Source organism: Sorex fumeus, unplaced genomic scaffold (genome assembly GCF_029834395.1).
Source record: "Sorex fumeus unplaced genomic scaffold, SorFum_2.1 ptg000006l, whole genome shotgun sequence".
Lineage (NCBI taxonomy): Eukaryota > Metazoa > Chordata > Mammalia > Eulipotyphla > Soricidae > Sorex > Sorex fumeus.
Genome location: NW_026606063.1, coordinates 49,508,683 through 49,530,670, shown reverse-complemented (window position 1 = coordinate 49,530,670; position 21,988 = coordinate 49,508,683). Strand labels below are relative to the sequence as shown.

Genomic DNA, 21,988 nt, shown 5'->3' with positions numbered 1-21,988 from the left:
AAATTTTGTTATTAAAAAAATTGTTAGAGTATGCATTAAACTGATTAGTAGCAGGAAAAGATTTCGTACACTTACCTGATAACATAGGTCCTAAAAGGAATAATATGCTGCATGACAGCAGGGATATGTAGCCATATTCTAATCTAAAAAGAAATAGAAAGATAACATGTGAAATAAATAATTTGAAAAGCTTTTCATAAAATGACTATGAAAAATGCCTATCACATTAATTAGAAGCAAGATAGTTAGACCCAGAACCCATGCGTGTAATGTGAAAAGCCCACAACTGATCCCTAGTTGGGGCTAGAGAAATAGTCCAGTAGGTAGGGCATTTGGCTTGCACATTGAACCTTGACCAGGGTTCAATCCCCAGCAACACATATGATTCCCTGAGCCCGCCAGTAATGATCCCTGAGCACAGAGCAAGGAGTAACCCCTAAGCACCTCCGCTGTGGCCCCACACACAAACACACAAAAAACCAATTTAATCCCTGGCACAGCAACCCGCTCGCCAGCACTGCTGCTGTGGCTCTGGTGGCTTCTGACTACTGAAGGGGCTGTCCTACTGATGCCCAGCACCACATCACCAAGCTCTAGCATTGAACGGAACATTGATCAGTCAGGTTGGCTAATTATTGCTGGTCCTGGGACCCCGGAACACTGCTTCATAGGCTTCCCCACCCCTAATAACAAACAATATTGAAGGTCAAAGATATAATACAGTAAATTGGGAGTTTGTCTTGCAAGGAGCCAACCCAGAGGTTCAATTTCTGATACTACATATGGGTGCCCTGAGTTGCACCAGGAATGATCCCTGAACACAATTAGGACTAAGTCCTGAGCGCACACACACAAGCAAACAGAAAAACTGCCCAAAACTAAATTCAAAGCACAGAAACAGAAGTAAGCTTTGAACAGTATCACAATCAAGTGTACAATTTCTGGAGCACTGCAACCTGATGTCAGGTATACAACTACAATATGCAATGCCTCTGAGGACAACTAGTGTGCAAACATCAAAACTAAATCACAACCCCCAGTCACAATAACAAAGGGCATGTAAATTTTTTAAAAGGAAATACAGACTATATGGCTTACCCCTAACCAAAGATACCTATATTTTAAGTTGTTTAGCAAGAACCATGCTAACAGTTAAACGTTAAAAACTTCCCTTCTGAGACTAGGTAAAAGAAAGTTAACCTTCAATTCAATTGCAACTGCAGTTCCTAGCTGGTGCAACAGGCAAGAAACAAAAAAGGCAAAGATGATAAAAAGGGAAGTAAATTGAAGAGCTCCCAGACCCCTTATCAAAACTGCAAAAACACCAGAATTAATCACAAAATACTGTGAGGAGGCCCTACCAAAAAGATAAACTTGAAGGAACAAGATACAACCAGATGTAGATAGTGAGGCAGTAGCCATAGAGGGTGGTGGGTCACCTAAGAAAAGAAGCCCCAATGGTGAACCTGAGTTCAATCCCCAGCACCATAATGGTTCCCCAAACTCACCAGGAGTGATCCCTAAGCACAGAGTCATAAGAAAACCCTGAGCACAGCCAGGTATGGCCAGAAAAAAAAACAAAAAGAAGAAATGAAAAAATTCCAAGAAGAGAGGAGGAGTGATAGTATGCTTGCCTTGTAACCAGGACAATTCAGGTTTGATCCTGGCACCCCATCGGGTCCCCTGAGTCCCGCCAGTAGTGATCCCTAGATACAGAGCCAGAGAAAACCTTAACACCACGGACTGTGGCCCAAAAACCATTAAAGAAAGAAATAAAAAGAGCTTTTCCATCCCCCAAAGTAGAATACATGTACTTCACCAGTGCACGTGGGTCATTTTTTCCCAAGGACAGACCACATGTTGAGTCACAAAGCAAGTGTCTACAAAATGCAGAGACTAGAAATCGTAAGTAGTAGCCTCTCAGATGCTTCCAATTTATAAATAAACCACACAATCTCTTAAAACCTGCCTTTCCTACAGGAAAATTTCAGGTAATTAAAATGCTAGACATTGTTTCCAATTTTAAAACTATTCAAAGAGGTACTTACATTAGATACAACTGTGATAAATGCATGTGCTATAAGAAATGGCAAAGTTTCAGGAGTTCCATATTCAAAACAATCCTTCATGAGAGAAAGGCCATTTTTTCCACAAAACAAACACACATAACGAAGCAAATGCAATGGTACTTCTACATCCTGCAGGGAAAAACAAAATTCTTTTAAAATTTATCAGGATTATGCATTATTTTTACCAATACTGTACAAATACTGCCAGATAAAAATAAATTCAAGAAATAAACAAAAGCATCATTTTTCCATAAATTTAATAATTAAAAAATACTGACACTTACATTCATATCACAGAACGCCCCTAATATGTTGCTTTCTTGGGTTGATATATCCTGATTAAAAAAAGTAAAGAAAATAAGGTCACACTTGTAAATGACATTCAAAAACTACAATATCCTAAAGACTGATTTTATAGACCCTCAGATCTTTGCCACTGAGATTACTTATTATCCTGAATAAAATTAATTCTACCCGAAGGTAAATTTATTCTAAAGCATATTTATACATCCTTCTTCAAAAGAAATCTTTGGTTCCCAAGTCAAACCTTTTCATGTAGAAAGTCTTAACACTTCTAAGTCAATTCTTATAAATAAAAATACATTATAACTAATTCATCAAGTGATATCGAGGGGACCAGAGCAATAATAGTACAGCGGGCGCTTGCCTTGCACACAGCCAGGCCAGGCTCAATCCCCAGCATTCCATATGGTCCCTTGAACCTGCCAGGCATGATCCCTGAGTGCAGAGCCAGGAATAAACCCTGAATACACCTGGGGTGGCTCAAAAGAAAAAAAAATGATCTTGAGGATTTAGAGTCAGTGTATAATGTGTACAGCTCTTGTTTCACATGCAGCCAACCTGGGTTTGATCCCTGGTACCTCATATGGCCCTCAAAACCACGACGACTGATCCCTGAGCTACACAGATAGAAATAAAAGGAATAAACACTGAGTACTAGCAGTGTGGCTGAGAGAGAGAGAGAGAAAGAGAGAGAGCACACATACACAGATTAGAAAGACATTAAGAAAAGATCAGGGACTGGAGAAATAGTACAGTTGGTAAGACACATACAAGACAAGGTTCAAGCCCCAGCATTCCATAAGGTTCCCCAAGCAACACCAGGAAAAATTTCTGAATGCAGTAGTAACACAGTAGTAATGCCTGAGCATTGCTGGGTATGGCACAAAAAACCATCCCACCCTCCCACCCCCATAAAGACAAAAGGCCAGATAGTAAAGCAGGTACTTGTCAAGCCCCACAATCAAGTGCTGCAAGTACCGTAATGAAATGAAAACCTTGGTAAGAAGGTGTGCAAACCCCACATCTATTGCAACATCAATAGCAAGAACATAAGGGAAGGACTCTCAAACACTAGCCTCACTAAGCTTGGAGTAGCCCTGGAGCACCACTAGGGGTGGTCCCAAAACAAAAAATATCTTATGTACATGATCTGATTCCCATTACTTTTAATATCTAAAAATACATAAGCTTATTTTTAATTTTTTGAAAAGGATAAAGAAAAGAGATGTTCAAGTGTTTTATTAATCTTCATTCTGTATTTTCAGTCACCATTGAAAATGCAGTTTTGTTTCTTGTTTTCATTTTTGGCCACAACCAGCTTACTCAGGGCTTACTTCTGGCTCTGTGCTCAGGAAAAATTCCTGGCATGCTTGAGGATCATATTTCATGGTGGGGATCAAACACAAGTTGGTCACACATAAGGCAAGCATCGTACCTGCTGTACTATCTCTATGGCTCCTAAGAATGCTTCTTTTGTGATCATAAAACTACTTTCATCTAAATAGTGAGCAGCCCGCTGCAGACATGCCTCCAAACCTTGCGCCAGGCTGAATTCACCAGGGTGGCTCAGACAAGAGCAAGCGTTGTCCCTCCACCTGCCCCCTATGTATCCCAGTGGCCGAAAACCTCCCAGAACCTAGTGAAAAACCCAGGTACGCAGGACCAATGACTGCAAACTCCGGGCCTCCAAGGAATGATGGGCTGCTCTTTCCAGTCTCCCCACCCCTATGGGCTCCTGGCAGTCATGTCCACGAACTACCTCTGGGTGCCATTTAAGCGTATTAATGGCCATGAGCTAAAGACTCACAAATGAATATGGGAACCAAGCAGCTCACTGCAGAGATGCCTCTGGATCCAATTATTTAAAATTTTTAAATCCAGGGGGCTGAAGAGATAGCACAGCGGGTAGGTAGGGTGTTTGCCTTGCACACGGCCAACCCGGGTTCAATTCCCAACATCCCATATGGTCCCCTGAGCACCGCCAGGAGTAACTCCTGAGTGCAGAGCCAGGAGAAACTCCTGTGCATCGCCAGATGTGACCCAAAAAGCAAAAAAATAAAATAAAATAAAATAAAATTTTTAAATACAGGAGCGCAGAGCTGCTTTTCACGCTATTCATAACAAGCAATACAAAATAAATTAGCATATGCCTGTTAGGCAGGCTTGAGTGGAGGTGGGAAAATTTGAAATAATAGTGGTGGGAAGATGTAATGGTGGTGGGATTGGTGTTGAAATGTAACCCGTTACTGTGAGCAACTTTATAAAAATAAAAATTTTAAAGACTAAAATGTGAGGGGCTGGTAGGGCATTTGCCTTGCACGAGGCCAACCCTGGTTCGATTCCCAGCATCCCATATGGTCCCCTGAGCACCACCAGGAGTAATTCCTGAGTGCAGAGCCAGGAGTAACCCCTGAGCATCACCGGGTGTGACAAATAAATGGTAAAGGTAAAGGCCCTCCCGTTGATCGTCGATTTGCTCGAGCGGGCCCAGTAACGTCTCCATTGGAGACTTTGTTGTTACTGTGTCTGGCATATCGAATACTCTCGGGAGCTTGCCGGGCTCTCCGAGAGGGGCGGAGGAATCGAACTCGGGTCGGCCATGTTGGCTGCGTGTAAGGCGAACGCCCTACCCGCTGTGCTATCGCTCCAGACAAATAAATAAATAAATAAATAAATAAATAAAAGGTGAGGGGCTGGAGCAATAGCACAGCAGGCAGGGCCTTTGCCTTGCACACAGCCGACCCAGGTTCGATTCCCAGCATCCCATATGGTCCCCCAAGTACCGCCAGGAGTTAGTTATTCCTGAGTGTGTGAACCAGGAGTAACTCCTGTGCATTGCCGGGTATGACCCAAAAAAGTTAAAAAAAAAATTATAATAATAATAAAATAAATAATAAATAAAAAAAGGTGAGCAGCCAAAGGAAACCATTCACTTCACTGCTTTATCTGTTTCACATATTTGTTTCACTGCAAAAATAAAATTTGATAACAAACGATTGAGAGCACTGCAAACTATAAACATTTAGAAATTGTCAGAAACTATCCAGGATGGTCAAAAGACTTCTCAAAGTAGACAATTAAATTAAAATCTACTTCCAAGCAACTAAAATAAGGTCACAATTAAGCTGTCTAAGTCTCAACAACTTTTGTAAAATAGTTCCAAAAGTACAGAGTACAAGAACTATCATATCACTAATACAGGTTCACAAATCAGGTAGGTCATGATGGAATAACTGACTGGAGTCAATTTCTAGTGCTGGTGGGTAAGGGTAACTTAAAGAACTTAAAAGACTAGATTAAGGTCTGGGTTTGAATCCCAAGCAATGCACTGGTCCCCTGGACACAGCTGGGTGTGTACCCACCACCACCAAAAAAAAAAAAAAAAAAGATTTACAAGACCTGTGGAGGGCCTTAAAAAAAACATTAGGAGAGCTGGAGCGATAGCACAGTGGCTAGGGTGTTTGCCTTGCACGCAGCAAACCTGGGCTAGATCCCCGGCATCCCATATGGTCCCCCCAGCACCACCAGGAGTAATTCCTGCATAAAAGTAATAAAAGAAAAGAAAAGAAACCCATTAGGAGGGCTAGTGATAGAACAGTGGGTAGGGCACTTGCCTTACACAAGGCCAACCCAGGTTCAACCCCTGGTATGCCATATAGTCCCCAAAGAACTGCCAGGAGTAATTCCTGAGTGCTGAACCAGAAGAAATCTCTGAGCATCGGCCACATGTTGACCAAAAACAAAACAAACATAAAAAACCCCAAACCTTAGCAGCAGAAAACTTAACCTTATACTGTTTTCTCCTATTCCATTCTCTTATTTTCAATAAACTTTACTTTCAAATTTTTTTAAAAAAATTTAAAAATAAAACTTAATAACACCCCATCAAAAACTGGGAGAAGAAATGAATAGAAACTTCTCAAATCAAAACCACCTCACACCACTGATAGTGGTACCAGTGAAAAAGAACCAAAGTAATCAGTGCTAGTGCAGATGTGGCAGAAAAGGAGCCCTCATCCATTATTAGGAGTAAGACTCATTTAACCTCTGTGGAAAACAGTATGAACAATATGGACAGCAATTCCACTTCTTGGCATCAACTCCAAGAGTCCCAAAACACTATTTCAAGACATTTATTCTCTTAAGTTCATTGCAGTTGTTCAACTAGACAAAAACTGAAAATAACCCAAGTGAACAAGAGAAAATGAGTAGATAAAGAAACAGATAATGGGGGTCATGGTGCTGCCAGCAGGTCAACCTGTACCATCAGCAGCATAATGGTGCCTTCAGGCTTCCTGATACTCCAAAATTGCTGCTGTGCCTTTGGCCAGACATGACAACTTGGGGCCAACTTTACCAAGAAATTAAACAGCCAAAAGTTAGGTATGCGGGAGCCACGTCCACAACCAAACTCTGGCTCAGCTATACAAGCTCATTTATTCACCTTATTTCAGAGACTCATAAATCTCCAAAGATATTAAAAGCCACAGTTAATCTCGGACCTGTACATGGCTGAACAGATCAGGGTATATCAGAGGAAGGTGGGTTGACCAGGGGCCAGCCCAAGCAGAACACCCAGCAGCCACAAACTTCAACAACCCAAAATTGCCAACATACCACTAGCCTCAATCCACCGTCTAAGGACAGACCTCACTAAGATATAATCTGCTGAAAACTCAGGTATGCAAGTTTTGTGACTGAAATCTCCAGGCTTTCTTGGAATTGGGATGGGCTACCTCTCCCTACTTCCCAATACTCTGGAAGCATTGGCAGTCAGCCCCATGAACCAACTCCAGGGCTACCATGTAAACTCTATTACCAGCCTTGCTTAAGAGACCCATAAAAATAAATCTTGAAGATCAAAAGCCGCAGCTAGTCCCGGACCCACAAGTTGCTGAACAGACCCAGGTAAATCAAGAAGGGGACAAGCAGAGTGCCCAGCAAACGCTTGCTTCCACAATCCAAAATCATCGCTATACCCCTGACCTGATTCCACAGTCACAAAATAGACCTCACCAAGACATAATCTGCTGAAAATTCAGGTATGCAAATTTTGTGACTGAACTCTCCAGGCTTTCTCAGAGTTGGGATTGTCTACCTCCCCCCAACTCCCCGTACTTCCAGAAACCTCAACAGTCACCCACACGAACCAACTCCAGCACCACCATTTGAGCTCTAGCACAGGTCTTGCTTCAGAGACTCATTCAAAAGATCTTGAAAGGGGGCAAGAGCCATGGCACAGCAGATAGGGCATTTGCCTTGCACGCGGCCAACCCAGGTTCAATTCTCAGCGTCCCATGTGATCCCCTGAACACCGCCAGGAGTGATTTCTGAGTGTAGAGCCAAGAGTAATCCCTGTGTATTGTAAGGTGTGACCCAAAAAAGAAAAAAAATAAAAGAAAAGATCTTGAAAGAGATCAAAAGTCATAGTTAATCTCAGACCCATGTGCTTGGCTAAATAGATGGGAGTAAATCAAGAGGGGAACAGGTTGGCCAGCGGCCTGCCCAATCCCAACACCCAACAGCCACTTTCTTCCACAATCCAAAATTACCACCATATTCCCAGTCCCAGGACAGACCTCAGTGAGATATTATCTGCTGAAAATTCAGGTATGCGGGTTTTGTAACTGAAATTTCCAGGCTTTTTTGGGGTTGGGATGAGCTACCTTCCCCCCACTCCCTGTATTCCAGCATTCTCAGCAGTCACATCCACACCCCAAAGTGGCCACCAATTGAAAAGCTACTCCAGCTTTACCATCCTGATAAAAAAAAACAAATGCCGGGGCTGGAGTGATAGCACAGCAGATAGAGCATTTGCCTTCCATGCAGTGGACCAGGTTCAATTCCCAGCATCCCATATGGTCCCCCGAGCACCGCCTGGAGTAATTCCTGAGTGCAGAGTCAGGAGTAACCCCTGTTCATTGCCGGGTATGACCCAAAAAGAAAAAATAAAATGCCCTGAACAAACACCATGACCTCTTAGCACCTGTATTGCAAACCATAATGCACAAAAGGAAAAGGAGAAAGAAGAAGGAAAAGTGATTCTCATAGAGGGAGGCTGGGGGTGGGGGAGTAAGGTTTTGGGGGTGCCAGTAGGGAAATGGGACAGAAATGTACACTGGCGGATGGGTGCTGGATCACTGTATGACTGAAACCCAACTATGAACAGCTTTTTAATGGTCTATCTCAAATATATTCAATAAAAAAATTATTTTAAAAAATTTTAAATGTAGAGTTCATGCCCAATTCAATCAGTTTAATCAATGGCTGAATAAATAGCAGTACTCCTATGTTAAAAGGTAAAGGTAAAGGCCCTCCCGTTGATCGTCGATTTGCTCGAGCGGGCCCAGTAACGTCTCCATTGGAGACTTTGTTGTTACTGTGTCTGGCATATCGAATACTCTCGGTAGCTTGCCGGGCTCTCCAAGAGGGGCGGAGGAATCGAACTCGGGTCGGCCATGTTGGCCGCTTGTAAGGCGAACGCCCTACCCGCTGTGCTATCTCCTATGTTAAAAAAAAATAAAATAAAGGGGGAAGTGGAGCAATAGTACAGTAAGGAGTTTGCCTTGTACACTACTGACCCAAGTTAAATCCCAGGCATCCCATATGGTCTCCTGACCACCTCCAGGATAACTCCTGAATGCAGAGCCAGGAGTAAACCCCTGAGCATCATTGGGTATGACGAGGGAGGGAGGGAGGGAGAGAGGGAGGGAGGGAGGGAGGGAGGGAGGGAAAGACAGAGAGAAAGAGAGAGATTAAATCATGCAATTTGTCACTATGTGGATGGAACTAGAGGTTATCATGCTGAGTGAAGTCAGTGAGAAGGAAAGATGTAAGATATAAAGAAACATAGTATAAGGGAGTATCAAAGACCAAAGGCAACAGAACTTGGAAACTGGGCTGCAGAACTGAGTGTACCAAGAAGGGGGAGAGGGGCCAGAAAGATAGCCAAGCCAATAGGACAATTGCCTTGTATATGGTCAACCTAGGTTCAATGATGAGCACCCTGTATATTCCCACAAACCCACCAGAAGTGATCCCTGAGCACAAACCCAAGAGTAAGCCTTGAGTACTACTGACTGTAGCCCTAAAATGAAAAAATAGTAATAAAACAGAACATATAAGGGCTGGAGAGATAGGACAGTGGGTAAGGCACTTGCCCTGAACATGCCCAACTCAGATTCGGTTTGTGGCATCCCATATGGTGTCCTCCATGCATCATCAGGAGTAATTCCTGAAATCAGAGCTAGGAGTAAGTCTTGGGATTCACGGTCACAGTCCTCCCATTGTTCATCAATTTGCTCAAGCAGGCACAGAAACGTCTCCATCGTGAGACTTGTTGTTACTGTGTTTGGCATATTAAATATGTCACGTTTTGCCATGCAGGCAACATACGGGCGACATACTCTTGCCAGCTTGCCGGGGTCTCCGAGAGGGGCGGAGGAATCGAACCCAGCTCAGTCGGGCCAGCTGCGAGCAAGGCAAATGCCCTAGGCATGAACCAAAAAAAAACAAAAAAAAAGCCACACACATCAAACAAACCAAACAAACTAAAAATCTTTTTAAAAAGTAGAACATACAGGGCCAGAGAGAAGGCAGATTGCTTGCCTTGAAAGCAGGTGACTGAAGCCCCTGAGCACTGCCAAGATTAAGCCCCGAGTACTACCAAGTATGGCCCCAAAAGAAAAAAGAACATATATACCTTCTGTATAAAGAGATTACAATAAAATATCCTTACATAGAATACTGTAAGAATATAGGTGTATATAAAATAATTTTATATGATTTTTATTTTAGAATTTTACCTTAAAAGACCTTATGAAAACTATTGCTATCAAGAAAATAATACATGGAATAAACAAACATGCATAAGAAAATGTGTAGATTGACTGGAGTGATAGTCAGTGGGTAGGGCATTTGCATTGCATGTGGTTAACCCACATTCAATCCCTGGCATCCCATATGGCCCCCCAAACATAGCCAGGAGTAAATAACCCCTGAGCACTGCTGGGTTGTCCCCAAAACCAAAAAAAAATAAAAAGTTTAGAATATGGTGACTATATTTACACGATAAACATTTTTGAAAAATTTTTTAAAAATGTCCACAACACAAACTGATTTTAGGTACAAAACAGCAATGGAACCACAGCAGTACTAAATATGCTAAGAAATTGTTTAATGGGATTGTATTTTTCAGGAACATTAAAACATTGCATGAATCTAACAACTAACCTAGCCACACTATTTGGAATATCTTTCAATTAACAATTTAATATATCAAAACACAATCTACATGATGTTCCTAAATTTTCCAAATTGAAATAATGGATTCCCTTTGATAAAAAAAAGTGTTCTGAGATCAGGAATATGCCTTAAATGGAGGCTACTGGGTCTGTCCCCAAATCTAGAAGTTTCCCCAAGTACCACAATTTGTGGCCCCAAAACCCCAGCGACCCCCCATTAAAGAACTGAGATGATTCTAAGTTTGGGGGCCACACATGGCAATGCCCAGAGGTTACTCCTAGCTCTGTACTCAGAAATTACTCCTGGATGTGCTCAGGGGGAGATATGAGTTACTGGGGATTTGAACTCATGTCACTCACGTGCAAAACAAATGACCGAAATACAGTACTATCGCTCTGGCCTCAAGATGACCTTTTAAAATAACGTTTAGTATCTTATGTCCGAAAATCTTTAAATATGTTTCTACATGGGAAGATAAGAATTCTAGAACACAGAATATCTCATTTAAGTCTTATGCAGAAACTTTTTTGTTTGGGGACCTCAGTCAGTGATACTGAAAGCTTATTCCTGTCTCTGTACTCAGGAATCACTCCTGGCAGCACTCAGAGAACCATGAGTGTTAGGGATAGAACCAAGGTCAACCGCATTTAAGGCAAGTGCTCTAACCACTGTGCTATCATATCGCTCTAGTCCCTTATGCAGAAACAGCTAATAAGAAAATATTCAATGGATTTCAAAAGGGTTATTTTTTGGTTATTATTTTTTTAATGAAGAAACAGTGTACACAAGTCAATACAAAGGTTATAGAATAAGCTAGAGAAAACAGGCACAGTTGGCCAAAGAGACAGCACAGCATCTTCTGGAGTGATACTGAACACAGAGCCAGAAGTCCTGAACACAGCCAAATGTGGTCCAAAAGTCAATAAAATAGCAAAAAAAAAAAAAAAAAAAAAGAGAGAGAGAGAGAGAAAAGAATATAGGCAGATTTTTTTTCCAAAGGCATGTGTGAATTTAATTACCATCCCAGGATAGTTAGGAAATGCATTCACCCTTTCTACACCTGTTGACCAGCACTTCTGTGGACCAGTGGTTGAAGATCAATACCCTAAAGTTTAAAATGAGTGGGGCCAGAGCGATAATACAGTGGTAGGACATTTATCTTATACACAGCTGACCTGGGTTCAATCCAAAAGATCCCCAATGGTCCCCCAAGTACTGCCAGGAGTAATTCCTGAGTGCAGAGTCAAGACTAACCCCTGAGCATTGCCAGGTGTGCCCTAAAAACTAACAAAAAGTTTAAAATGAGTGACAGACATCAGAGAGAGGTAATACTGGGGATTACAACATTTGCCTTGAGTACAGTCAACCCCAGAGTTCAATTCCTAGTACCACATAAGGTTAGCTGAACACCACCAGGAGGGACTCCTGAACCACAGAGCCAGGAGTAGCTCCCAGGCACCACTGGGTGTGACCCAAATACCAAACCAAAAGAAGTCTTAAATTTAAAATGAGGGTAGGAAAATGGCTCAGTGTTAAACTACATATGTGTCTGAGTCTGAATCCTGGAACTACCAAAATAAAAGCAGTAATAAAGTTTAAAATAAAACTTTACCTGTCCTCCCAGAGACAGAGTCAACTTTATACCCCCTTTGAACCTGGGCAGCCCTTGTGAAATGCTTCAACCAACAGAATGTGGTTTCAGAAACAGGAATTTAAGAGGCCTTAGAGCTTCCCCTTTGTGCCTTCCAGAATCAATGCTAAACCTACCACGTGAAAAAGCCAGTCGACCCTAGTGGAGAATAAGAAGCCACGTGGAAAAAATCTTAAGAAACCATCAACAAAAACACACACCAACTGTCAAGACATTAGTGAAACTATTTAGACCTTCATATCCATAAGTAAGTGCAAATGCTCTGGTAAAGCCATGAAAAATCAGCAAAGGGACTGCCTAGTCAGGTGGTTTTCAAACTAAACCTGCAGACCAGCCTCATTTTGCGGGTCAACAATTGAAAACCTCCAATCTATTCAATCCATGAAATCACGAGAAATAATCGCTATTGTTTTGAATCACTAATACATGACCACGTAACTGTTCATATTATGTATTTTTGAAAGTTATCAAAATAAATCTTAAGTAAGTAGTAACTGGAGATTTGTAAAACATCATTAACAAAACAAGTCAAGCATCTTACAAAAGAAACTAGTATTAGAACTAATTAAAAATAATGTTACGTTTTTTGTTCTCAATTAAGCAAATTTCAAATTATCAATGTTTCTAAGAATGGCATTTAAAGTTCTATATGCTTCTGTTTCCACAATTATTACTATTATAAAACAGTCACAGTCACCAGAGCAAAGATCAACACTGGCAAAATGTTTAGATCATAGTAGTTCAATTTTTCTGAGTTTAATTTATAAATCTTTCCTTAACAGCAATACTGAGCAAATGATATCCAAGTTGGTACATAAATGGTATGGATAACACTAAATTATTAATACAATTTTTACTTTTATTAAATTTTTCATCAAAAACATCTTTATACTTATTCATGTGAGAACTGCCATTATAATTATGACATGGTGTTATTAAAATTCACGATGCCTATTTTTACATACCTCTATTGTTGGATGAGTATTATGCTTGTAAGCAGTATACAAAGGAAACTGAATTTGAAAAATTTTTGCTACACATAGTAAGAGTTTTTCCTTCTCATCTGTATTCCACAAACTAAAAGGATCGGAACTCTTTGAAGATTCCTCCTCAGTCAGATTACAAATTCTTGTAGAGTGTGATTTTTTTTCTATTGATTTTTGTCTTTCTTTACTTCCTTCATTACATTCTCTTTCTATATTTAGTGGCTCTTCCACTTGATTATTCTCATCTTGCCACGTAGAATCTATGTTAATAGTAGTACAATGTTTACAAAGCTGGTCCCGGAGCACTTGAACTTGAGCAATCACTAAGTTAATAAGTGCACACACTACTTGGTTAAAAATTTCCAAATGCTTATATTCCTTGAAGCAGCATAGACATTGCCTATAATACAGAAAAATAAATTTAATTAATTAGTGTTTCCTAGAAAGGCAATTACATTTAAATAAAAAAGAAAACAAATATTAATTTTCTCTATAGACCAGTTATTTCCTCCTTGCTTACACGACAGCATCCTAATTTAAAAACACATCATCATGGTGCCTGGGCAATAGTATAGCAGATAGGGTGCAAGCCTTAAAATTGGCCAACCCAGTTCAATCCCCAGCATCCCATATAGTACCCAGAGGACTGCCAGGAGTAATTCCTCAGTGTAGAGCCGTAAGTAACCCCTGAGCACCACCAGGTATGGCCCCAAAACCAAAATAAATTAATAAATGAGACAGAGCCATCATCACATTTTAAAAAATTAAAAACTAGCTACAGTACTTCAGTTAGTCAAGTCCCCAATGTTAGGCAAACAGCTCTCATTCTATGGATGTTCTATTTTTCTGTAGAAAAGTAGTACTTAACAAAAGCCATGACGTATATCACTACTTCTCTAAGTACTGAACATGTAATGTTTCAGTAGTTCAGATAGTCCTAAGTAGTAGAACTATATAAATATAATACTTTATTAGTGGGGTAAAACTACTTTGCAAAAGTGGCTTTTCAACTAGTAAAAGTCATTAGTTTAAAAATTATTTGCTGGAATACCACTCCTGGGAATATAACCTGGAGAGGCAAAAAAGTATATGGGATCAGTGGTGGTGGAAAATGGGCACTGGTGGAGGGATGGGTACTCGAAGTGACATCTGCACTTGTTTGTTTATTGCAGCACCGTTTACAATAGCCAGAATCTGAAAAAAAAACCTGAGTTCCCGAGAACAGATGACTGGTTGAAGAAACTTTGGTACATCTACACAATGGAGTACTATGTAGCTGTTAGAAAAGATGAAATCATGAAATTTACACACAAGTGGTACTACATGGAAAGTATGATGCTAAGAAAAATGAGTCAGAAAGAGAGGGACAGACAAAGAAAGACTGCATTCATCTGGAGAATATAATGTAACAAAATAGGAGACTAACACCCAACAATAGCAGAGATAAGTACCAGGAGGTTTATTCCATAGCTTGGAAGCCAGCAGCACACGCTAGGGGAAAAGGCAGCTCAGATAGAAAAGGGAGCTCCAAATAAAGGGTGTTGGGAGGATTCTCCCAGGATGGGAGATGCATGCTGAAAGTAGACTATAGACCAAACATGATTGCCACTCAATGCCTCTTTTGCAAACCACAGCACCCAAAAGGAGAGAGAGAAAAGGGAATGCCCTGCCACAGAGGCAGGGTGGGACAGTGGGGGATGGGGGGTAGGAGAGATACTGGGATCAGTGGTGGTGGAAAATGGGCACTGGTGGAGGGATGGGTACTCGATTATTGTATAACTGAAACCCAAACACAAAAATTTGTAAGTCTACAACTGTACCTCATGGTGTCTAACTAATAAAAATTAAAATAAATTTAAAAAAATTATTTGCTGGGCTAGAGAGATAGCACAGTGGGTTGAGTGTCCTGCAGCATCCGACCCAGGTTTGAGCCCCAGCAGCCCATATGGTCCCCTGAGCCCTATAAGGAGTGATCCCTGAGTGTGCAACCCCCTCCAAAGAAAAAGAAAGAATTGAAAAAAAATAAATATTATATGCTTGGGGTCAGAGAGAGAGTACAGCGTGTTAGGCACTTGTCTTGCAAGGCGCAAAACAGGCTCAATCCCCAACACTATATATATGGTTCCCTGAGCCCCATGAGGAGTAATCCCTGAGTAGAAAGCCTAAGCAGAGAGCCTGAGTACAGCTGGCTGTGCCCCTCCCTACCCCCACAACTTTTATTTTGGTCTCCAAAGAGAGAGTAGAGCAGATAAGCATTTGCCTTGTAAACAGTCGACCTAGGTTCAATTCCCAGTACCCCATATGTATCCCAGGCACTACCAGGAATGATTCCTAAGTGCAGAGTCAGGACTAACACCTGAGCATTATCGGGAGTGGCCCAAACATGCACAAAACTTTTTTAGCTTAAAGGCTACTTGTTCCTATCATATTTGACAGATTACGTATATATTTTATATATATATATATACACACATTCCAGTTAAAACAGTAACATAGTAAGAGTAATATATGACACACAAATCTAGTTCCCTTAGACTTACTCAGCTAGTAGCATAATGCCTGGCATAGTACAGATACCCAAAAGATCTAGTGAATCAATGAAAGTAAATTATATACATACAAGCACTTGTTTACAATAATTAAATTCAATGATCAGTTAACCAACTATTAATTACAATTTGTATCCAGTAATAAAACAAATAAAAACATCTATATTATAGTCCAAATAGATCAACAAACAACTCTAAAAAAGAATAATAAAGCCCCATTACAAATAACTCAGAAAAAACTTCATTTCGTAGATGCAGCAGATTTAAAGAACCACAAGTTCTAATACTCTTCCTCCTAAAAGGTGAAATCCAATGAGGCCTAAGAAATAGTACAATAGGTATGGAATTTGCCCTGCACATGGCCAACCTGATGTCGATCCACGCATCCCATATAGTCCCCCCAACCCCTCCAGGAATAAGATCACCCTGAGTACTCAGCCAGGAATAAACCCTGAGTACCACAGAGTGTGGTCAAAAACAAAAACACTAAGGCTCATTTACAATTCACAAAATATAAAATTATCATTTAATAATTTTGAAAGAAAGGTCATTTGTTATACTGACCTCTACACATTCATACATCTTTTCTATTTTGGGGGGGGGGGGGTGCAGAACCTGGCAGTGCTCAGAACTTATTCCTGGCTCTGCACTCAGGGATCACCCCTGGGAGGCTCGGGAGACCATATGGGATCCTGGGGATAGAACTAGATTACTGGCATGTAAGGCAAACACCCTCCCTACCCACTAAGTATGGCTCCAGTCCATCATACATCAGTCATCACATATGCAGGAATTATTAAGTGTATTACTTATATAGGTATAAATGAAACAGCTGATATGCATATATATTTAACCATTCATTTAAGTACCAAAATTACTATCAAAGCATTACAGTTTCACTGTAAAATCATACAAATGTATCAGAGTAACTTGACCAAGGAAAAAAAAAACCTGTAAGCAAAGATTTCATGTTAAAAAGAAAACAATGGAGATATGATGCTGCCAGCAGGTGAACCTGTACCTGAGGGGCAAGTACATCAGCAGCCTGATGGTGTTTCAGGATTCCTGATACTCCCAAAATGCCACTGTGCCTCTAGCAGGACCCCAACAACTTGGGACCAAATTTCCTGAGAAATTAAACAGTCAAAAATTCGCTATGTGGGAGTTATGCACACAAACCATTTCTGACTCATCTATACAGGCTCATTTTTCAGCCCTGCTTCAGAGACCCATTAATAAATGTCCTAAGAGATCAAAAGCTGCAGTTATCTTGGACCTGCACAAGGCTGAACAGGGTAAATCGGAGAGGGGGGTTGGAGGGATTAGCCTGGTGCCCGCCCAAGCAGAGTCCTCCAGCAGCCGCTTGCTTCCACAATCGAAAATTGCTGTCATACCCCCATCCTGACTCCGCCGTTTCAGGATGGACCTCACCAAGATATAATCTGGTGGAAATTTGGTTATGCAGATTTTGTGACTGAAATCTCTAGGCTTTCTCAGAGCTAGGATCGGCTACCTCTCCCCAATTTCCCTATACTCCTGGTAGCACTGACAGTCAGTCCCACTAACCAACTCCAGAGCCACCATGAAAGCTCTTCTACCAGCCTTGCTTCAGAGACTCATAAATAAATCTCCAAAGAGATCAGAAGCCACAATTAATCCTGGCCGAGAGCAAGGCTGAACAGTTCAGGGTAAATCGACGAGGGACAAGTCAGCCTGGTGTCCACCCAAGCAGAGCCCCTAGTAGTCGCTTGTTCCCACAATCCAAAAGCACCACCATGCCCCCAGCCTTACTGCACTATAGCAGGACGGACCTCACCGAGATATAAACTACTGATTATTCGGGTATACAGGTTTTGTGACCAAAATCTCCAGGCTTTCTTGGGGTTGGGATGAACTACTACCTTCCCCCACCTCCCTGTACTTCCAGAAGCCACAGCAGTCATATCCACACCCCAAAGCTGCCACCCAATTAAAAAGCTACTCCAGCCTTACTGTTCTGATAAAAATACTGAATGCACTGAACAAACACGATGAGTTCTTTGTGCCTGTATTGCAAACCATAATGCACAAAAATAGGTAGGATGAGGTTGGGGGATGGGGTGTTAAGGGATAGTGGGAGGGAAATGGGGGACATTGGTGGTGTGAAATGTATACTGATGGAGGGATGAGTGTTTGGTCATTGTATGACTGAAACCCAATCATGAAGATTTATAAAGGTCTATCTCACGAATATTCAATAAAAAATTTTTTAAAAAAATGTGGAGTTCATGTCTGCTTCAGTCAGCTTAATCAGTAACTGGAAAAAAAGCAGTACTCCTACATTTAACAAAAATTAAAAAGAAAATATGAAAACATAGGGGGTGGTGCAGAGAGATGGTAAAGAAAGTAAGGTACTTGCCATGTATGTGGCCAACAAAGGTTAATCCTCAGCACCCCATATGGTTTAATCCCCAGAATCTGATATAGTTTCCTGGGCACTACCAGGAGTAATTCCTGAGAACATAACCAGGAGTAATCCCTGAGCATCGCTGGGCGTAGCCCCAAAACTAATAAAGAATGAGGGGGGCCAGAGTGAAAATACAGTGCATAGGGCACTTGCCTTTCACGTGGCCGACCCGGGTTCAATTCCCAGCATCCCATATGGTTCCCAGAGCACTGCCAGGAGTAATTCCTGAGTACAGAGCCAGGAGTAACTCCTGTGCATCACCGAGTGTGACCCAAAGAGAAAAAAAAAAAATTCAGCTCATGAACAACTTTGTAACTGTATCTCATGGTGATGCAAAAACAAAAAAAAATTCAGCTGGGGGCCAGAGGAATGACACAGAAGGTAAAGATATGTGATTTGCATGCTGCATACTATGATTCAAATTTTTGGCAACTCATATAGTTCCCTTAAGCAAGCCAGGGATCGCTCCTAAGTCAGAATTAACCCCTGAACACTGGCCAAAAAAATATAGAAAAAATGATTTTAACTAGCTGAAACTCAGACATGTTAAAATGATGGCAAGTGAATTTGGGGGGCAAGGAGGTCGTGGGGGCAGTGACCACTCATACTGGTACTTTGGGAATTGTTTTGAGGAGATCAAAACTGGTGGTGCTGAGGGACAACTGCTTACTCTGCCAGAGATTTCAACAAGGGACTCGAGTAAACATGCAGCGCCAGGGATCTAACCCAGGCCACCTGTATGCAAAACAGGCACTCTAGCACAGGAAGCATCTCCTTGGCCCAAAAATCTTAATTTTCAAGTTTCCAATTTTACTCAGAAAAAAACATAATAAAAAACATTACAATAAATGTTCGAAATTAAACTGTTCTGATAAGCTCTAATATTCTCATGTGTCTGAGAACATATATTCACAACCTCCCATATATAACATGTTCACTGATCACTGCTTACAATGTTTCTAACATTATTTCAAAAGGACTAAGGAGCCAGTGATAGTACAGACGGTAGGTGCTTGCTTTGCAAACGGCAGACCTGGGTTGCATAAGTCCCATAAGGTCTGCCAAGCAATTCCTGAATGTAGAGCCAGGAGTAACCCATGAGCACTGCAGGGTATGCTGCAGCCCCACACCCCCCAAAAAAATTGTTTTAACTTAAAAGGAATAAAATAGGGGCTGGAGAGATAGCACCAGTGGGTAGGACGTTTGCGCTGCATGCGGCTGACCCAGGTTCGATTCCCAGCATCCCATATGGTCCCCTGAGCACCGTCAGGAGTAACTCCTGAGTGCTGTGCCAGAAGTCAGCCCTGAGAATCACCAGGTGTGATCCAAAAAGCAAAAATTAAAAAAAAATTTAAAAAAAAGGAATAAAATAAATAAAAATTAAAAAATGAAAGGAATAAGGAAGGAGCAAGAGAGAGAGTACAGTGGATAGGGCATTTGCCTTATACACAGTAGACCTAGGTTCAATATCCAGCATCCCATATGGTTCCCAAGTGTGATCCCTGACTGTAGAGCCAGAGAAGAAAGCCCTGAGTACCACCTGGTATGGCCCAATGACCCCACTCCCCATCCAAAAGGTAAAAGGTAAAGGCCCTCCCAATGATCATCAATTTGCTCAAGCGGGCCCAGTAACGTCTCCATTGGAGAACTTTGTTGTTACTGTGTTTGGCATATCTAATACATCACAGGAGCTTGCCAGGCTCTGCCGTGCGGGCAAGATACTCTCGGTAGCTTGTCGGGCTCTCCGAGAGGGGCGGAGGAATCGAACTCGGGTCGGCCATGTTGGCTGCGTGCAAGGCAAATGCTCTACCGCTGTGCTATACCGGCACCCCATCCAAAAACACAACAAAAATCTAAAATACACTGACCCAAATCTCAGTCTGAAAAATGTTCTCTGGATGTTTTCTCCCCTTAATTAAGAAGTTCGTGTTCCTTCCCTCCCTTCTTCCCTTCCTCCCTGCACTTGCATTTCCTTCCTTCCTCTCTCCTCTCCACTAGATCTTTCTCTTCTTTTTCTTTCCTCTATGTCTCCTCTCTCTCTCCTTCCTCTCTCCTCTCATTCTCACTCCTCTTTTCTCTCTCGTATTTCTATAAATTCCTCAAAATAAAGCAATTTTATTGAACTTTTAAAAGAATCGGGGAGTGGGGGCGAGAGCAATCGCACAGCAGGTAGGTTCGATTCCCCGCATCCCAGATGGTCCCCCGAGCACGGCCAGGAGTAATTCCTGAGTGCAAGAGTTATCCCTGTGCATCTCCAGGTGTGACCCAAAAAGAAAAAAGAAAAGGGTTTTTTTTTTTTTAAATCTAAGAAACAAAACCATGAATGCAAGGTTAAAGACACTGTACAAGGGTTAAGGTGCTTGCCCTTTATGCATCCAACCTGGGTTCTATCCCTGGATACAGCCATCCATCCATGTCCTCCTATCCAGCACCATCAGGAGTGATCCCTACAGAGGCATGAATAAGCTCTGAGCACTACTAAGTGTGGCTAAATAAAAAACAAAAAACAAACTGGGGGTTTAAAAAAAAAAAAAGAGGTCCTGAGTGGGTAGAGCGCTTGCTTTGCACACTGCCAGTTCTATCCCAGGCACACCATATAGTCCGTCAAGCCTACCACCAAGAGAGATTCCAGAATGCAGAAGCAGGAGTAAGCCCTGGGCACTGCCAAGTGCTCCCCCCCCACCCTTTCAAAAACAAAAACTGATTGACTGCATGAGTCAGTAAAATGGATTTACTAAACGTTGATAAATGGCCAATTAACACGACTACATCCCTACGTCTTAGAAAATTTGTTGATAACCAATGCCAATTTAAAACATAACTCCTGGGGCTGGAGAGATAGCACAGCGGGTAGGGCATTTGCCTTGCATGCGGCCGACTGGGTTCGATTCCCAGCATCCCATATGGTCCCCTGGGCACCGCCATGAGTAACTCCTGAGTGCAGAGCCAGGAGTAACCCCTGTGCATCGCCAGGTGTGACCCAAAATGCAAAAAATTAAAAAAAAAAAACATAACTCCTGAGCCAAAATGGTAATACAGGGTTTAATCACTGTCTTACATGTGGCCAAACCCTGGTTTGAGCACCATCAGAGCAATCCTAAAAATAGAGAATAGTCCCTAACCGTAACCCTGAACATATTCTGGTCCAAAATAGTAATAAAAAAAATTAAGTATGGGGGGGGGGAACTGGAGCAACAGTACAGCAAGAAGGGAGCTTGCCTTCCACACAGCCAACCTATGTTCTGCACCCCATAGGGGTTCCCTGAGCACTACCACAAATGATCCCTGAGCATAAAACCAAGAGTAAGCGCTGAGCACTGTCAAGTGTGACCTAAAATAAAATAAAATATAGAGGGATGAAGAGATAGTACAACTGCTGACCATAGTGATCCCTGGTGCCCCATATTGTCTCTGCAGCCCTGCCATGAGTGATCCCTAAGCTCAGTCAAGAGTTTAGACCTGAGGGGTCTGGAGCCACAGTATAGTGGGGTAGGGCGTTTGCCTTATAGGCAGCAGACCCGGGTTCGATTCTCAGCATTCTGTATGGTCCCCCGAGAACTGCCATTAGTAATTCCTGAGTGCAAAGCCAGGAGTAACCCCTGTGCAGCCAGATGTGATCCAAAAAGGGAAAAAAAATAGAAAAAGGTTTAGACCTGAGCACCACTGGGTGTGGTCCAAAAGACAAAATAAAATGTTAACACCCAAGGCCAGTGGTGTAGTTCAGTATTAGAAAACTTGTG

At 41.8% G+C, this 21,988-nt stretch overlaps 1 protein-coding gene across 4 annotated transcripts in view; it reads right to left on the bottom strand.

The window, feature by feature from the left end:
• Positions 1–21,988, bottom strand: part of USP34 (ubiquitin specific peptidase 34) — a 258,244-nt gene that overhangs the window by 203,822 nt on the left and 32,434 nt on the right. For 3 of the 4 annotated variants that reach the window (XM_056126930.1, XM_056126939.1, XM_056126955.1), the window contains exons 3-6: positions 13,233–13,653; positions 2,354–2,404; positions 2,049–2,198; positions 76–143 (exon numbers count right to left, since the gene is read on the bottom strand). In XM_056126930.1, coding sequence (XP_055982905.1) covers positions 76–143; positions 2,049–2,198; positions 2,354–2,404; positions 13,233–13,653 — 690 coding nt within the window. Of the gene's footprint in view, positions 1–75; positions 144–2,048; positions 2,199–2,353; positions 2,405–12,228; positions 12,406–13,232; positions 13,654–21,988 lie in introns of those variants that run through there. The other variant, XM_056126947.1, reaches the window with a different exon arrangement.